The sequence below is a fragment of the Anopheles stephensi genome, chromosome X, assembly GCF_013141755.1.
Source record: "Anopheles stephensi strain Indian chromosome X, UCI_ANSTEP_V1.0, whole genome shotgun sequence".
Taxonomy (NCBI): Eukaryota; Metazoa; Arthropoda; class Insecta; order Diptera; family Culicidae; genus Anopheles; species Anopheles stephensi.
This window is the reverse complement of record NC_050201.1, coordinates 17,929,699-17,943,049: the sequence shown is the minus strand read 5'-3', so window position 1 is coordinate 17,943,049 and position 13,351 is coordinate 17,929,699. Positions and strand designations below refer to the sequence as shown.

Genomic DNA, 13,351 nt, shown 5'->3' with positions numbered 1-13,351 from the left:
AGTGACGCCAAGCGGTTCAACATACTAAAAACGCAAATCCCGACCAGCATCCTTCCCGAAGTGCGACATTTTCTTGAAAATGTCCCCAGTACCGACCGTTACGAAGCTGCCAAGCGGTCTTTAATTCAGCACTTTGAGGAATCGCAGCGAAGCCGCCTACATCGTTTGCTGTCGGAGATACATCTCGGCGACCGCCGTACCTCGCAACTGTTGGCCGAGATGCGACGCACGGCAAACGAAGCAATAATGGACCTGGCACTAGTGGATTTGTGGATCAGCCGGCTACCGCCGTATGTACAATCAGCTGTTCTTGCCGCCGCGAAGGATGTCGACGACAAGGTGAAAGTGGCTGACGCCGTGATGGACTTCTTCGCCCTCTACCGTCGGAACGGATCCTATCCAAATGTATCGGAGGTGAAAAACGGAAAGGTTGAACAACTCTCTCGCAAGGTCTCTCGCGATCCCGGTCTCGACCACACAGCAGGGCCAACTCACCAGCACCGGGATCCAACTCCGCATGGTACTATTACCACCGGACATATGGACCGAAGGCGCGCAGCTGCCAGGCTCCCTGCTCCTTCCACGGTCGTCGATATGGAGATAAACCGCCCCCTTCTTCATCCTGACTAGAAACCGACAACGACGAGCGGGACGTCCACTCCTTAGTATCCGCTAGTCATCGCCTCACGGTAGTGGACCGTCGAACGAGACTCTGGTATCGACGTTTCCTCATCGATACCGGCGCCGATGTTTCGGTAATTCCTCGCCATCACAGCTCTTTTCCGGGTGATGGCGAGGAATTAGGCACGGTCGGTGCGGACCGACGCGTTCCTGGCCGGATTGCAGCAGCGGGCGACATGAGAGACGTGATGCTGACGGGTACATTGACCTGCTGGCCACCGTGGTGAAGCCGTGAATTGAGACGGTGGCCAATCGGCGGCCGTACGTTTGGCAGCAAGATTCTGCACCATGCCTTACGGCCGTAAAAACACGCCAATGGCTCACTGTCAATTTCGACCGATACACCAGCACCGACGTTTGGCCACCCAGCTCCCCTGACCTTAATCCCATGGATTACTTTGTGTGGGGCACAGTTGAGCGGGACACCAACAGGGCGTCCTGCAATACCAAAGCGGAGCTGGTGGCCAGAATAAAGGCCGTGTTTGCGACCATCCCCAGAGACATGGTTGTCCGGGCTTGCGCGCGGTTTCGTAAGCGGGTGCAGGCGGCCATCGACAAGAGGGGGGGGTACTTCGAATAAAAAATGCGGCAAACATGGTAAGCTAAACTTTGTAGAAATATATCTATTTAACTACATTTAATATATCTATTTAATTTATTTTATATTTAATGTTTAACATAAATTTGATAAAAATTCCTTTCTTATTCCCTCAGAAACTGTCAAATTTATCTCGAACACCCCGTAGTTTTACCCGTAGCAAAGTAATCAGCCCTGCGTATGGGGAGGCGGTCTGGATGGGATTTGAACCCCGTTCCTGCCGTGTGAAGACCGGTGCCATTATCGCCTCGACCAACGGACCGCCCCAACTAGCAACTAGCACTAGGGAACCAGCACCACTATCAATAAACCAAGATTTCTCTGGCCGCGAACCGTGTGTTTCATGACACACGCCTCTGCATTCGGCTTGGTTTGCAATTTGTTTCGCTCTCTCCTTTTGTCCGTCGAAATTCGTACGATAATTCTAAGCCGCAATGGAGAGATAACTGTACGAACTTTTTATATAAACCTGAGGCCCTTTAACGTGCCCCTTAAGCGTAGACGGGACATACTTTTGACGGGCGACTCCCAAGGGGAAATTTTAGAGGATAAATATCTCCCTCTCTTTCTATTTACACACCTCTTTCGTTCGCACTCATGGTTGATTTGTCACACACTCGAGTTTGGTTCATGATGACCTAAATGTTTACATTTTGCTCTCCTTTTATTATTATACCCATCTCGCTTACGCCTATAGATTCACCTTGTTTGGGTGAATATGTGTATGGGCATGTGTGCACTCGTACAGGGTTCGTCTCGTTACTTTACGATACGAACGGTATATATTATACTGTCATTATTGTTTTTACAGTTCGTTTGAGTATTTTCATTCAATCCCGAAGTGTTTTTAGTTCTTCAATTTCTTCCACATGGTTTTCGACATGATTTTATTGTCAAGACGGTAGCTTTTGTCGAAAAAATGTATATAACAAATTGAAACACTTTGTACAAAATATGCCGTTCGCATCGCAAAGTGAATAGGCGAGCCCTGTATCTTTGATCACTGATTTTTGGTCTGGCTGCTCATGGAGAAGGGGTAAGAGTTCATGCGTGATGCGATTAGAAGAGGGGAGAGGTTGACGAAGTCAATCTGCTTCGTTCTATTCTCTGTGTGATTGTTGATCGAAATCTCTTCTCCGTCAATAACCGTTGCTGTACAATTTTACCAGCTTTAAATTAGTATATACTGTTTTTAAAGTTTTGGTGATTTTCTTTAAGAAAGCCAGAAGATGTCCGATTCGAAACGTTCTCGTGATACTGGAAATTTTTACCGAAAGGCTAGAAAATATGAGCAATATCAAGACGCTGCAGAACCAGCTCCAGGTAAACAAACCCAGTGAAATCAATTGCGGGTGGTGTAGGCGGATTCCTAGGACCCTAACGACTAGCTAGTATAAGGGGTTTAAGATTAGGAGCCTCGCGTTAGGGGTCTCGCAGAAAGAGTCCCGTCTATCGAAGCTATAAATACTTCACAAAGCTAATCCCCCCATCATCCCCTTTCCCCTCCTGTTCAGACGTTGAAAAATACACCAGCAGGAGCCTTTGCTTGCTCATAAGTTTCACATGATCTCCACTGGACGACCGAAATGCAACCCCATAATCGTCATTATCACATAGATAATAATTTTTATTTTTGTTTCAGGCCCATCCCGTGCTTCATTTGAGACTCCAGTCCCAAGTGTTACCGCTGAAATGGAAAGTTATGTGCAGGAGGATATTGTTGCCCCGGATTTTTCTAATGTGGAAAATGAGGAACCAATTGTTCGTGATTATCTTTTCGACGACGATGACGATGATGATGCAGAAGATGTTCGACCGATAGAAGGAATGTCGATCACAGATGGCATCCGTTACTGGGCGTTATCCACAAATGCCTCGTACCGCTCGATCAATATGGTACTTAGACTTTTTCAACAAGCTCACGTTAAAGCTCCATCAACCGCTAAGACGTTGCTGAAAACGGATCGCAGTAGCTCGACGCAGATAGCGGAAATTGGCGGTGGACACTTTTGGTATCGCGGGATAAAACGATGCCTACAAAACTATTTTCGGTGTGTGCTTCAAATTGTTTTATGTTTATTTTATGTGTTATTTGCAAAAGTTCCATGTTAATCCATTGAATAACCATCACTACTTCTGTTTTTAGTACTGAGAAATCACCTGCCACCCAGCTATCCCTAACCATATCGATCGATGGTCTGCCTTTACATACAAATAGCAGCATTCAGTTCTGGCCAATCTTGTTTTCTATTCATGAGCTGCCCCAAGCACCGGTTATGACTGCTGGCATCTTCTGTGGAACGACCAAACCCGAATCTGCAGAAGAATATCTTCGTCCAATGGTGGTCGAAATGAATGATTTGATGCAGCGTGGCATAATCGTTCATGGATGTCATGTCGCCATAAGACTGCGCGCAATCGTGGCAGACACTCCTGCGAGGGCATTCATCAAAGGTAATGATTGATAAAATTATGCTTTAGCGGTTAAGACATTGTGCACAGTCTGTTACCCTTTCCAGGATAATATAATTTATTGTACCGTCTAACTATTTTTTCTATTTTTATGTCGACAGGAATCAAGGGACACACCGGATACGACAGCTGCTTGAAATGTACCGTCGTCGGCAAATACAGTCAGGCAGGACGTACAATGACATTTCCTGGTACAAACGCTCAGCAACGAACGGATAAGTGTTTTAGGGACAATGCATACCCTGGACATCGCAAGACGGAAAAGCCGTTTGGTGGATTTGCGGTTCTTCAACATCATCAAGGACATACCAACAGGAGATCGACTACACTGTGTGGATCAAGGTGTCGGCAAGCACTATATTTTAGGCTTTCGGGATTGAACGTTGAGAAAGCAACGCTGGACGACAAAACAATGTGTTCAAATATCAAACCATATTGAACAGATTAAGTTGCCGACAGAAATTCATCGCAAAATACGTCCTATCAAGCAGGCACATTTTTGGAAAGCGTCGGAGAGCGCGTCTTTTCTTCATTATGCTGGGTTTGTAGTGCTGAAACCCCATCTTACTGATTGTGAGTACAGACATTACTTACTGCTGTTTTGTGCTGTGTCATTGCTGTCCTCTTCAGTTTATAAGGAGAAGTGGCGTTTTGCTGGCCAATTATTAAACAAATTCGTTGAGGACTTTGCAAGTGTGTATGGTGAACAACATATAAGCAGTAATGTGCACATATTGCAACATTTGTATGAGGAGGTGGAGCGATTTGGACCTTTAGCATCCTTTTCCACCTACCCATTTGAAAATCAGTTGAAATGTTTAAAAAAAATATTACGTAGTGGATGGAAGGAGCTAGAACAGGCAATCAACCGACTTATGGAATATGAGGAGTATTATATAGGAAACCCTTACACAGCATCAAAGCCCTCTATTTCCAAACGAGGGAATATAATAACATTTAACCTCCAGAAAGATTGTGTGCTTCAAAATAACGAGAAGAATTGTTGGTATATGAGCAAGGATAACAGTATTACCAATTTCAAACAGTTAATGGCCAAATGGAAGATGGCAATGTGCGCATTTGCGGGCGTAGGTTGAATGAAAAAAACTTGGCTTTTGATTATCCTTGTGAGTCAAGTATTTTAAACGCTTACAAAGGATCCATTAAAAATTTAGAGAAGTCGTTTGTGTATATATGCCCGGGGCAAGTTAAATGTAAATTACTTGCTATACCAAGCATTCGCGATGAAATTATTTTTATTCCTCTGCTGCATACACTTGTGGAATAAATTCAATAAAAAATAATGTAAAGGAAGTTATAACTGTTCGTTATTTAGTACACTTATTTAGCTGGAAAAAGAAGGTAATTGAAGCTTAAAAAATATGCGAATATGACAAAGTATTGTTGTTAAGCGAATACCAGATAATCGCAGCGGACTAACGAAATGTAAAATGCAGTATCAAGAGGGATTAATAAATTTAATCAGGTTGTACATCCAAATATAGTTGTTTAAGTATATTGTATTTTATTGTATGTAACTTAATTTACAACTTACTTAACTAATTTAATGACTTAAAAACTAACTTAGTCTACTTAAACACTACTATTCACAAAACTATTTTTTTTTGGTGGCAAGACGTACGTTTACTATTGCTAATCTTAATCCTATCCTTAGCATGATATAGTTTTTTTTTTTAATTTTCTACATAATTACTATTTAAAACTAAAGCATTGTTACCTCCTAATTCTACAAATAATCTTACCACTAACTTAAATTTACCTAATGCTATTTTTGTTTGTCCCGCTTTTTTGCTTATGCCAGTCCAATTCATGGTGGCAAAAAAGGTTTTGGTGAACAATAGATCAATTAATTCGTGAAGACGGTTATCCACGTCCACACGAGAGATCTGTGTTTCAAGCCAATGGACAAGTTTTGCTCTATACTCCGAGTCGTCTTGAAGAAGTGTATCTAAATTTTGCAGCTCTTCTACCGAATCTATCGGAGCAAAATCAAACTCCATGCTGGGTCGAACGTCGGGCCTTGGTTTCATGGCATTAATCAATTCGCCCACTTGTGTCGCCAAACGGGCATGAGACCGAGTTAGCCCAGTGAGTGTGCGGACCACATTTTCTTGGTCGTATGGGTCAACCGTCTCCGTATTCGTAGCTACACTGCACAACTGTACTGCTTTCCGTTTTCGCGAGTCTAAAAAACACAATGTTTATAAATGACAATACACCAATTTGTGCTAGACAATGTTTTATAAAACATACTGCTAGTCAAATGTACGGAAGATGAAGACGGTTGACCATCGATGTTGGATGCTGTAAAAAAAGAACGAAAAAATATAAGTAAAAAAACGTAAAGCCTTTATATAAGAACTAATGGAAATTGTCCCCTACTTTCTCTGAACACACACTGGGGCGCGACGCTGGGAAACCCGACTTGCCATCCAGTCTCCCCCTCCTTTTCTATGTCGGTGTCTATATTGAGCGAAAAGACAAAAAATGGGTATTAAACATTTAGGTAAAAGACTCGAGAAGGCCCCCCCTAGAATCTTTTGTGTGCAGCACTGTGGCCTGTCATTTTCGTTGTACAGTGGGATTTCTGTATGGTCAAAACCCATTTGATGTAAACATTGTGCATTGTTCCTTAATTTTGTAAATAGACAGCGATTAGAACTTGATACAATACATTGTAACAAGTGATTTGAGATTATGATATTCTTATGTTTCCTCCTTTGCTGAATATCAATGCAAGGTAACAAGTATTCATTGAATTACTGTTCCGTTACCGTCCGAGAACGCCGTGCATGTTTTAGGCCCGATTGTTCACCTCTAGTGCGACTGAAAACTAGTACGAAGCTCCTGTAACCCAAAATGAATGGTAGGGTTAGCGGTGCGGGGATTTTAATCAAATAATAACAAATATTTTTTTCGACTTTCTTCAACCAATTTTGACCACACTGAAAGCACACTGAAAGCTCACTGTGAAGCTCTCGCAACGTGTACTGCGGATTGCATACCTTTAGGCGTAAATCCTACAGCGCCTAAAGCTTCCCGTAGACGGGACATACTTTTGACAGGCGACTTTTGACAGCTCCAGCGACCTATTGTTCTCATGTCGCCGGCTCGTAACCCGATGTATGCGGGAAACACGCCGGCGACATGGATGACGGATCGGGGATGTGGTGGTTAACACTGGTAGGTTGGGGAGTTGAACTGTTGTGCGACGAACAGTCAACACATAAATTTAAAAATTCACCGTTATAATTTTTTTTTGTATGAAAAATCCTTAATCTTCTAGAAATGAAATAGAAAAATGATTGTAGATTTTTAATAACACAAAGCACTGTAAAAAACTTGAAACTAGAAGCCACTCCAATATTTTTCGTGCATGTAAAGTTCTCCCTATAAGCTTCTAAACTGTACCGAGTAATACTTTATACATCTTTGGGTAAAAGACTCGAGAAGGCCCCCCCCTGACAAAATTTGTTAGGCGCTGTAGGTTTTACGCCTAAAGATATGCAATCCGCAGTACACGTTGCGAGAGCTTCACAGTGAGCTTTCAGTGTGCTTTCAGTGTGGTCAAAATTGGTTGAGGAAAGTCGAAAAAAATATTGTTATTATTTGATTAAAACCCCCTCTCCGCTAACCCTACCATTCATTTTAGCTTACAGGGGCTTCGTACTAATTTTCGGTCACACTAGGAGTGAACAGTCGGGCCTAAAACATGCACGGCGTTCTCGGTCGGTAACGGAACAGTAATTCCATGAATACTTGTTACCTTGCATTGATATTCAGCAAAGGAGGAAACATAATAATATAATAATCTCAAACCACTTGTTACAATGTATTTTATCAAGTTCTATTCGCTGTCTATTAACAGCATTAAGGAACAATGCACAATGTTTACATCAAATGGGTTTTGACCATACAGAAATCCCACCGTACAACAAAAATGACAGGCCACAGTGCTGCACACAAAAGATTCTAGGGGGGGCCTTCTCGAGTCTTTTACCCATCTTTGTTCTGTAAAATATGAGTTTCTATCAATATAAGCTCTCTAAAATTAACAAAACATTACGTTTTTAATATACTTTTACGTTAAAATACAAATATATTTCATACTGCATGTATCGGGATATTTGTATATACTCAATACTATAAGCTATTTTGTCTCTGTGTCAGCATGAGAGTTTTATTTAATATTTGATGGCTTCAAAAGCGAATTTCCTTTTGTTGAAATAATTATTAAGGCGATAAAAATGAACGTATATCGAATTTAATAGTTTACCTTGAAGCCATAATTGATTCGATCCTATCCACAGTGATAAACACAGTGGAGTTATTTTTTTTTGGGGCATTTGACAGCTACAGCTGCATGTAGCCCAAGGTGTATGTATTTAGAAGGTGGATTTTTATCGATTTGACAGGGCGACATTTTAGTCGAGTTATGTCAGAGTTTGTTTACAAAAACATATGGTATGGGGCTACCAACATGAACAAACAGCCTCGATTCTCAGTCCTTTGAGCAATTTCGCTAATTTATGGGTCATCTTCGCATATTAAGTATTGTCCCACAGACGATTGACGATATTTGGTTGCATTTTTCGTCAAAAATCGCAAGCGATACCACCACCGGCGCCTCCTCCGACGCTGCCGTCATACTTCTCAATACCCTTCCCCTTGATCACCACGGAACTGTTATGTCAGGTCGAGAAATGTCAATTTGCTCTAAACAACTCTACCTTCTATATCTACATACCTTGATGTAGCCGCTGCTACCACAGGAGGGGTCGAAAACGGTAGCTACGAGGACGCGTCTGACAGCATACAAGAACAAAGGAAAATCGGTGGTTGTCAAAAGTATCCCGTCAAAAGTATGTCCCGTCTACGGCCGGTTTTATTAGAGTAGCTCAGCACCATACCAGTTTGCCGTAGGAACGAGCAGCATAGCACGCACCCGTTCCCTCTCGCGTGCAGTGGCGCTCAAATATTTTCTCGCTTTTCGCAATGTACCGTGCACTGCTCGAACCATGATCTTCCGCTTGAGAGCTCCTGAGTGCGAGAGAGCGAACACACGTGTGCAGGGGCGCTCGAGCTGTTTCTCGCGCGCCGTTTCGATACTGGCATGCAGCGCGCATTATAAAACCGTCTGGAAACCCCTGCAAATGTCTGCTTCTCTCTTTCCTTATTCGCTCTGTCCTGAGCACGCTGAGCGACAGTCGTGTTCTGAATGTGATGGAGGGAGGATGTTGCACGTGCTCGGATAAGCCGAAGCGCATGACCCGGTGTTTGAATGCAGATGGTGTTAGGATTAATCGTGTATTTGCGTGTAGGTGAGCTGCAGTAGCAAAGTCTATATAGAACAGAGGTCGAATCTTAGCAAATGTCATGTCCGGCATTTTGCACCCGATTTTTGACGTTTAAATTGAAATCTGTTTACAAATAACAAAAGCAGCTGTATCGCACAATAAGGTTCCCCGGATGTTTTCACGTTGCAAAACGATAAATTTTATCTAAAAAACTCTTAACAAGACTTCAAGTATCATCAAAATTTCACACACTAGCAGCTGGAGGTGCTCAAGGACCTGGTACCAACAGCAGCATCAGCTAAAAAAACAGTAAACATTTCCTACCTAAACTTCTAGAACGTTCCCACAGCATTCTGTCAGTTTGTATGGGATGCATCGACCTCTGTCCTATACAGACTTTGTGCGATAGCCTGGAGTTTCTTCACTTTGTGACGATCGATTCGTGTTTGCCGCTTCCCGAAACATGTTTGCTGCGAGAAATGAGGTATGGTTCAGCATCTCATGTACGACGAAGAGCACCATTTCTCAACTCACCGTCTTGTTTTTCCCCTAAAGGAACACTGGCGAACACGAGGAGTGCAACAGAATAGTGAAAGAAATCAACGGGTTTGCAAAATAAATAAAAATTCATCGGCGTAATATCACAGTCTTATCCGAGTGTGTATCAGAGTGATATCACAATCTTATCAGAGACTGCATCACAAACTGCATGAAACCACACGTTTAATTTGTTGTAATTACTTAAATCTGCTGGTCTCTAAAGCAAGATTTAGCCTCGCGAAAAACATGTCAGTTGATACCGAACTTCTAAATGTTATAAACTAAAATTTCAACGGCGTCCTAAATAAAAACATAGAAATAGATTTTTTAAAGATCAACTAATACTGACAAAATGGTCAATACCCAAACTTAATTTAAGCCAGAAGTTACATTTAAAATAACTAATTACGTAATTCATAGGTTAGATAGAACTTAAGGACCTCAAGGTGGTTTCGCTGTAGCAGTAAGATAGGATGTTGCTCATACATTAGGGAAAAATCCCGTCACTAAAACAATAGAAACATTGCAGATCAATGTAAACACTCGTGCGGGACACAGTATCAAAGTGATCGCTTCATACCACCCGGGTTCAAACAAAAATATGAAATTTTTCTTATCTGATTTGGTAACATTGACTAGTTATAGATCTTATTATTATTATTATTTTTTGGCACTACAACCTCAAGAGGTCTCGGCCTGCCATTTCTGGCTTTCTGTGACTTAATTTTACCCGTAGAAAAGTAGTCAGCCTTACGTACGGGGAGGCGGTCTGGATGGGATTTGAACCCCGGCCCTGCCGTGTGAAGGCGCCGATGTCGCCTCGGCCACCAGACCGCCCAGTTATAGATCTAGTACAATAAATTTCGGCGATTTCAACGCGCTTAACAGAGCATGGAACTGCGCTAGTACATGGCGCTGCTGGAAAGACCCTCTATGATCATATACAAAAAGGTATCTTTACGGTTTATTATGCTTATTCTTCCACATTCTACTCTGCAGACGCATTTCGATTCCCTTCAGCACCCCATTTGAGCAAATTGTCAACCCCCACAACGCTCTTAGACCTATCTTCTCATCTTCCTGTATTTTTTAAAATAAAAATTCAAAACCTTGCTCAAGTCCCCAAACAAAATATATAACTATGCTGCTGCTGATTGGAGCTTATTTAATGAATATGTAAATAGTCACTTAAATGTCAACTACTTCAATCATATTCACGTTAACAGAGCTAATAAAATTGATATAGTGATTACACATCTAAACGAAGTCTTGACTACGGTTCATAACAAATCAGTCCCAACCATAATCCCAGGACAATTAAGATTAATTATTCCTGAAGATGTTTTGAATTTGATAAAACTTTGCAATATTTTAAGACTTAAGTTGCAAAGGCATCGGCTTTACTTGGGCTACAAAAATCACATCTTGGATCACAAAATAGATTTCATTTACATAATTTAAGAAATCGCTCTTGGTCAAGAGTTCTCAAAGATCTTAATAGAGAAAATCAAGACAAAAATAAACTCTGGAAAATTGTTAGACTGATTAAGAACAACACTAATATCAATCAATAATTTTAAAATTTGAAAAATATGAAGCTAATAAAATATGTAACAGCTATTTGGATGTGCACACAAAACACCTTTTTCTCTTCAAGTCCGCTAGAGCGTCTAAGAATCGCAGTCAATATTTTTTTTCTCGTCTAACAATGACATAGAAAAAAAAGCTAAAGGACGATTAATTTGCAGAGCCATGTAGGAGAAACAGATGAAAAAATCCAAGAAGTGCGGTTACGTGCCCATACTGACAGTAAAAGTATCACTCCAAAATATCTGTTCGGGTTCCAACCATCATTGTCTTCCACCCATCAACTAGATCGGCATTATGAATAATAGAAGGACTAATAAATCTACCGGGTTGGTCCTACTTGATGGCGAAAAGGCTTTCGATACCATCTGGCATGAAGGCATGCTATATAAACTATTTATTTATTTATTAAGTATTACGGAATGATGCCATATTGCCACCACTGAATGTGGTGACTGTAAATAACATTCACGAAAAAAAAAAACAATTAAACAAAATTAACTAGGCATTTCCTCCTAGTTATTTGCCATATCCCGGGCATGCTCAGTTGTGCAGGGAAGATGGGTGGTTGCTGTCCGTTTCTATTGTGTGGGTGGGTGTGTGTGTGTGTGTGTGTGTGTGTGTGTGTGTGTGTGTGTGTGTGTGTGTGTGTGTGTGTGTGTGTGTGTGTGTGTGTGTGTGTGTGTGTGTGTGTGTGTGTGTGTGTGTTGTAGGTTTTTTGGTCCGGTTCTATTGCTGTGGCTATGGCTTCGATGGGGGGTTGGTTTGCTCCGGTTGTCTATTGCAGTGTGCGATGTGGGTCTGGACTGAAACAAACAAGCACAGTTATTTGCACAGTACAAACATGAGTTTTTCTGCGTGCAACGTTCTCCAAGCAGCCCAGCAATGACATAGGCCGTGATCGACCAAGTCAACATCGAACTCAAAAGCGATCGGCGGATTCCATCTCGCAACAGCTGGAATGACTCCACTGTTTACGAGGCTGTACCCGCCGACCACTCCCGAGCCCAACGCCAACCCAGGCGACCCCGTTGTACCATGGCTGGACTGACTTGGAGCACACTACTACAGACAAAAACAAAAAAAAAAAACACAAGCCTGCCTGCTTTTAACGGCAGTAAGAAAATTGCCCTCGAATGCAATTGCTCCGTCAACGGATCGCACGTTGCACTACATAAAACACTTACCACAACGACAACACAACATATAACAAAAGGAGTGGCGGATGTGGATTGAAAGGATTATGGGGATGCGGAATCAAAGGATGAGACCGTTGTCTCTGGCGAATCGGTAGATAAGCCTCATGTAGGCGAGGTCCCTAGTCGCCAACACTTCTCTTATTTCTATACCCGGTCGTCTTCTGATGCTCTCGACTGCGCTTAACAAGGAGGGTCTTGCAGTTTCAAACTGCACGCAGGACCACAGAAGGTGATACACATCGTGAAATCCGTCACCGCAGTCACACACCTTCGTCTGAGCCAGAGTTATACGCTGCAGATGAGCATTCAACGCGAAATGATTCGACATAAGTCGAGACATCATGCGTATGAATGCCCGGTCAACAGAGAGCCCACCGAACCAAGGCCGCAGGGACACTTGCGGAGAGATCGAGAAAAGAAATCGTCCGAGTTCGTCCGCCTCCCACATGCTCTGCCAGCGAGACAGGAAAAGTTGCTGTGGTTGGCGAAGAAACTCTCGGGCCGAGATTGGACGGTCGTAAGAGGTGCCTTGTTGGACGCCTGTTTTGGCCAGTGAGTCTGCCTTCTCGTTGCCGGGAATTCCACAATGAGAAGGTACCCAAATTAGCGAAAACCTGAACGCCTTGTCGAACATGGAGCCAAGCAATTCTATGATTTTCATGGTGAAGAAATACTGACTCTTAACAGCCTTCGGGGATCGTAGTGCTTCGATAGCGCTAAGGCTATCTGTAAAGATGAAGTACTGATCCGAAGGTCTCGCTGCTATAATCAATAGTGCGTACAAGATTGCGGCTAGTTCTGCGGTGTAGACACTACATGGCTCCCGCAATTTGAAAAATGCTTCGGCAGACTCGTTAAAAACACCGAAGCCGGTGCCCTCCTTAGAGGATGATCCGTTAGTGTAATACTGGCTACTTTGGTCTAAATGACCATACTTATCCCTGAAAATACCCGGA

General features: G+C 42.5%; 1 protein-coding gene and 2 long non-coding RNA genes across 4 annotated transcripts; 2 read left to right on the top strand and 1 right to left on the bottom strand.

Moving 5' to 3' along the window:
- The first annotated feature begins 2,378 nt into the window (after positions 1-2,378).
- On the top strand, positions 2,379-5,069 carry LOC118512676. Its single transcript, XM_036057458.1, has 4 exons — positions 2,379-2,602; positions 2,922-3,330; positions 3,426-3,733; positions 3,853-5,069. The coding sequence occupies exons 1-4, from the start codon at positions 2,509-2,511 to the stop codon at positions 4,188-4,190; spliced, it is 1,149 nt and encodes a 382-aa protein (XP_035913351.1). The 5' UTR covers positions 2,379-2,508; the 3' UTR covers positions 4,191-5,069.
- Positions 5,070-5,369: 300 nt separating this feature from the next.
- LOC118513174 lies at positions 5,370-6,297 on the bottom strand. The gene is made up of 2 exons (XR_004906427.1): positions 6,026-6,297; positions 5,370-5,957 (listed from the first exon to the last, which is right to left on the bottom strand). It is a non-coding gene; the product is annotated as an uncharacterized LOC118513174 (long non-coding RNA).
- Positions 6,298-8,951: 2,654 nt separating this feature from the next.
- LOC118513119 lies at positions 8,952-11,680 on the top strand. 2 transcript variants are annotated; one of them, XR_004906413.1, is made up of 3 exons: positions 8,952-9,093; positions 9,406-9,553; positions 9,625-11,680. It is a non-coding gene; the product is annotated as an uncharacterized LOC118513119 (long non-coding RNA). The 2 variants fall into 2 exon arrangements; XR_004906412.1 differs by having other exon boundaries at positions 8,963-9,553.
- Positions 11,681-13,351: the final 1,671 nt, after the last annotated feature.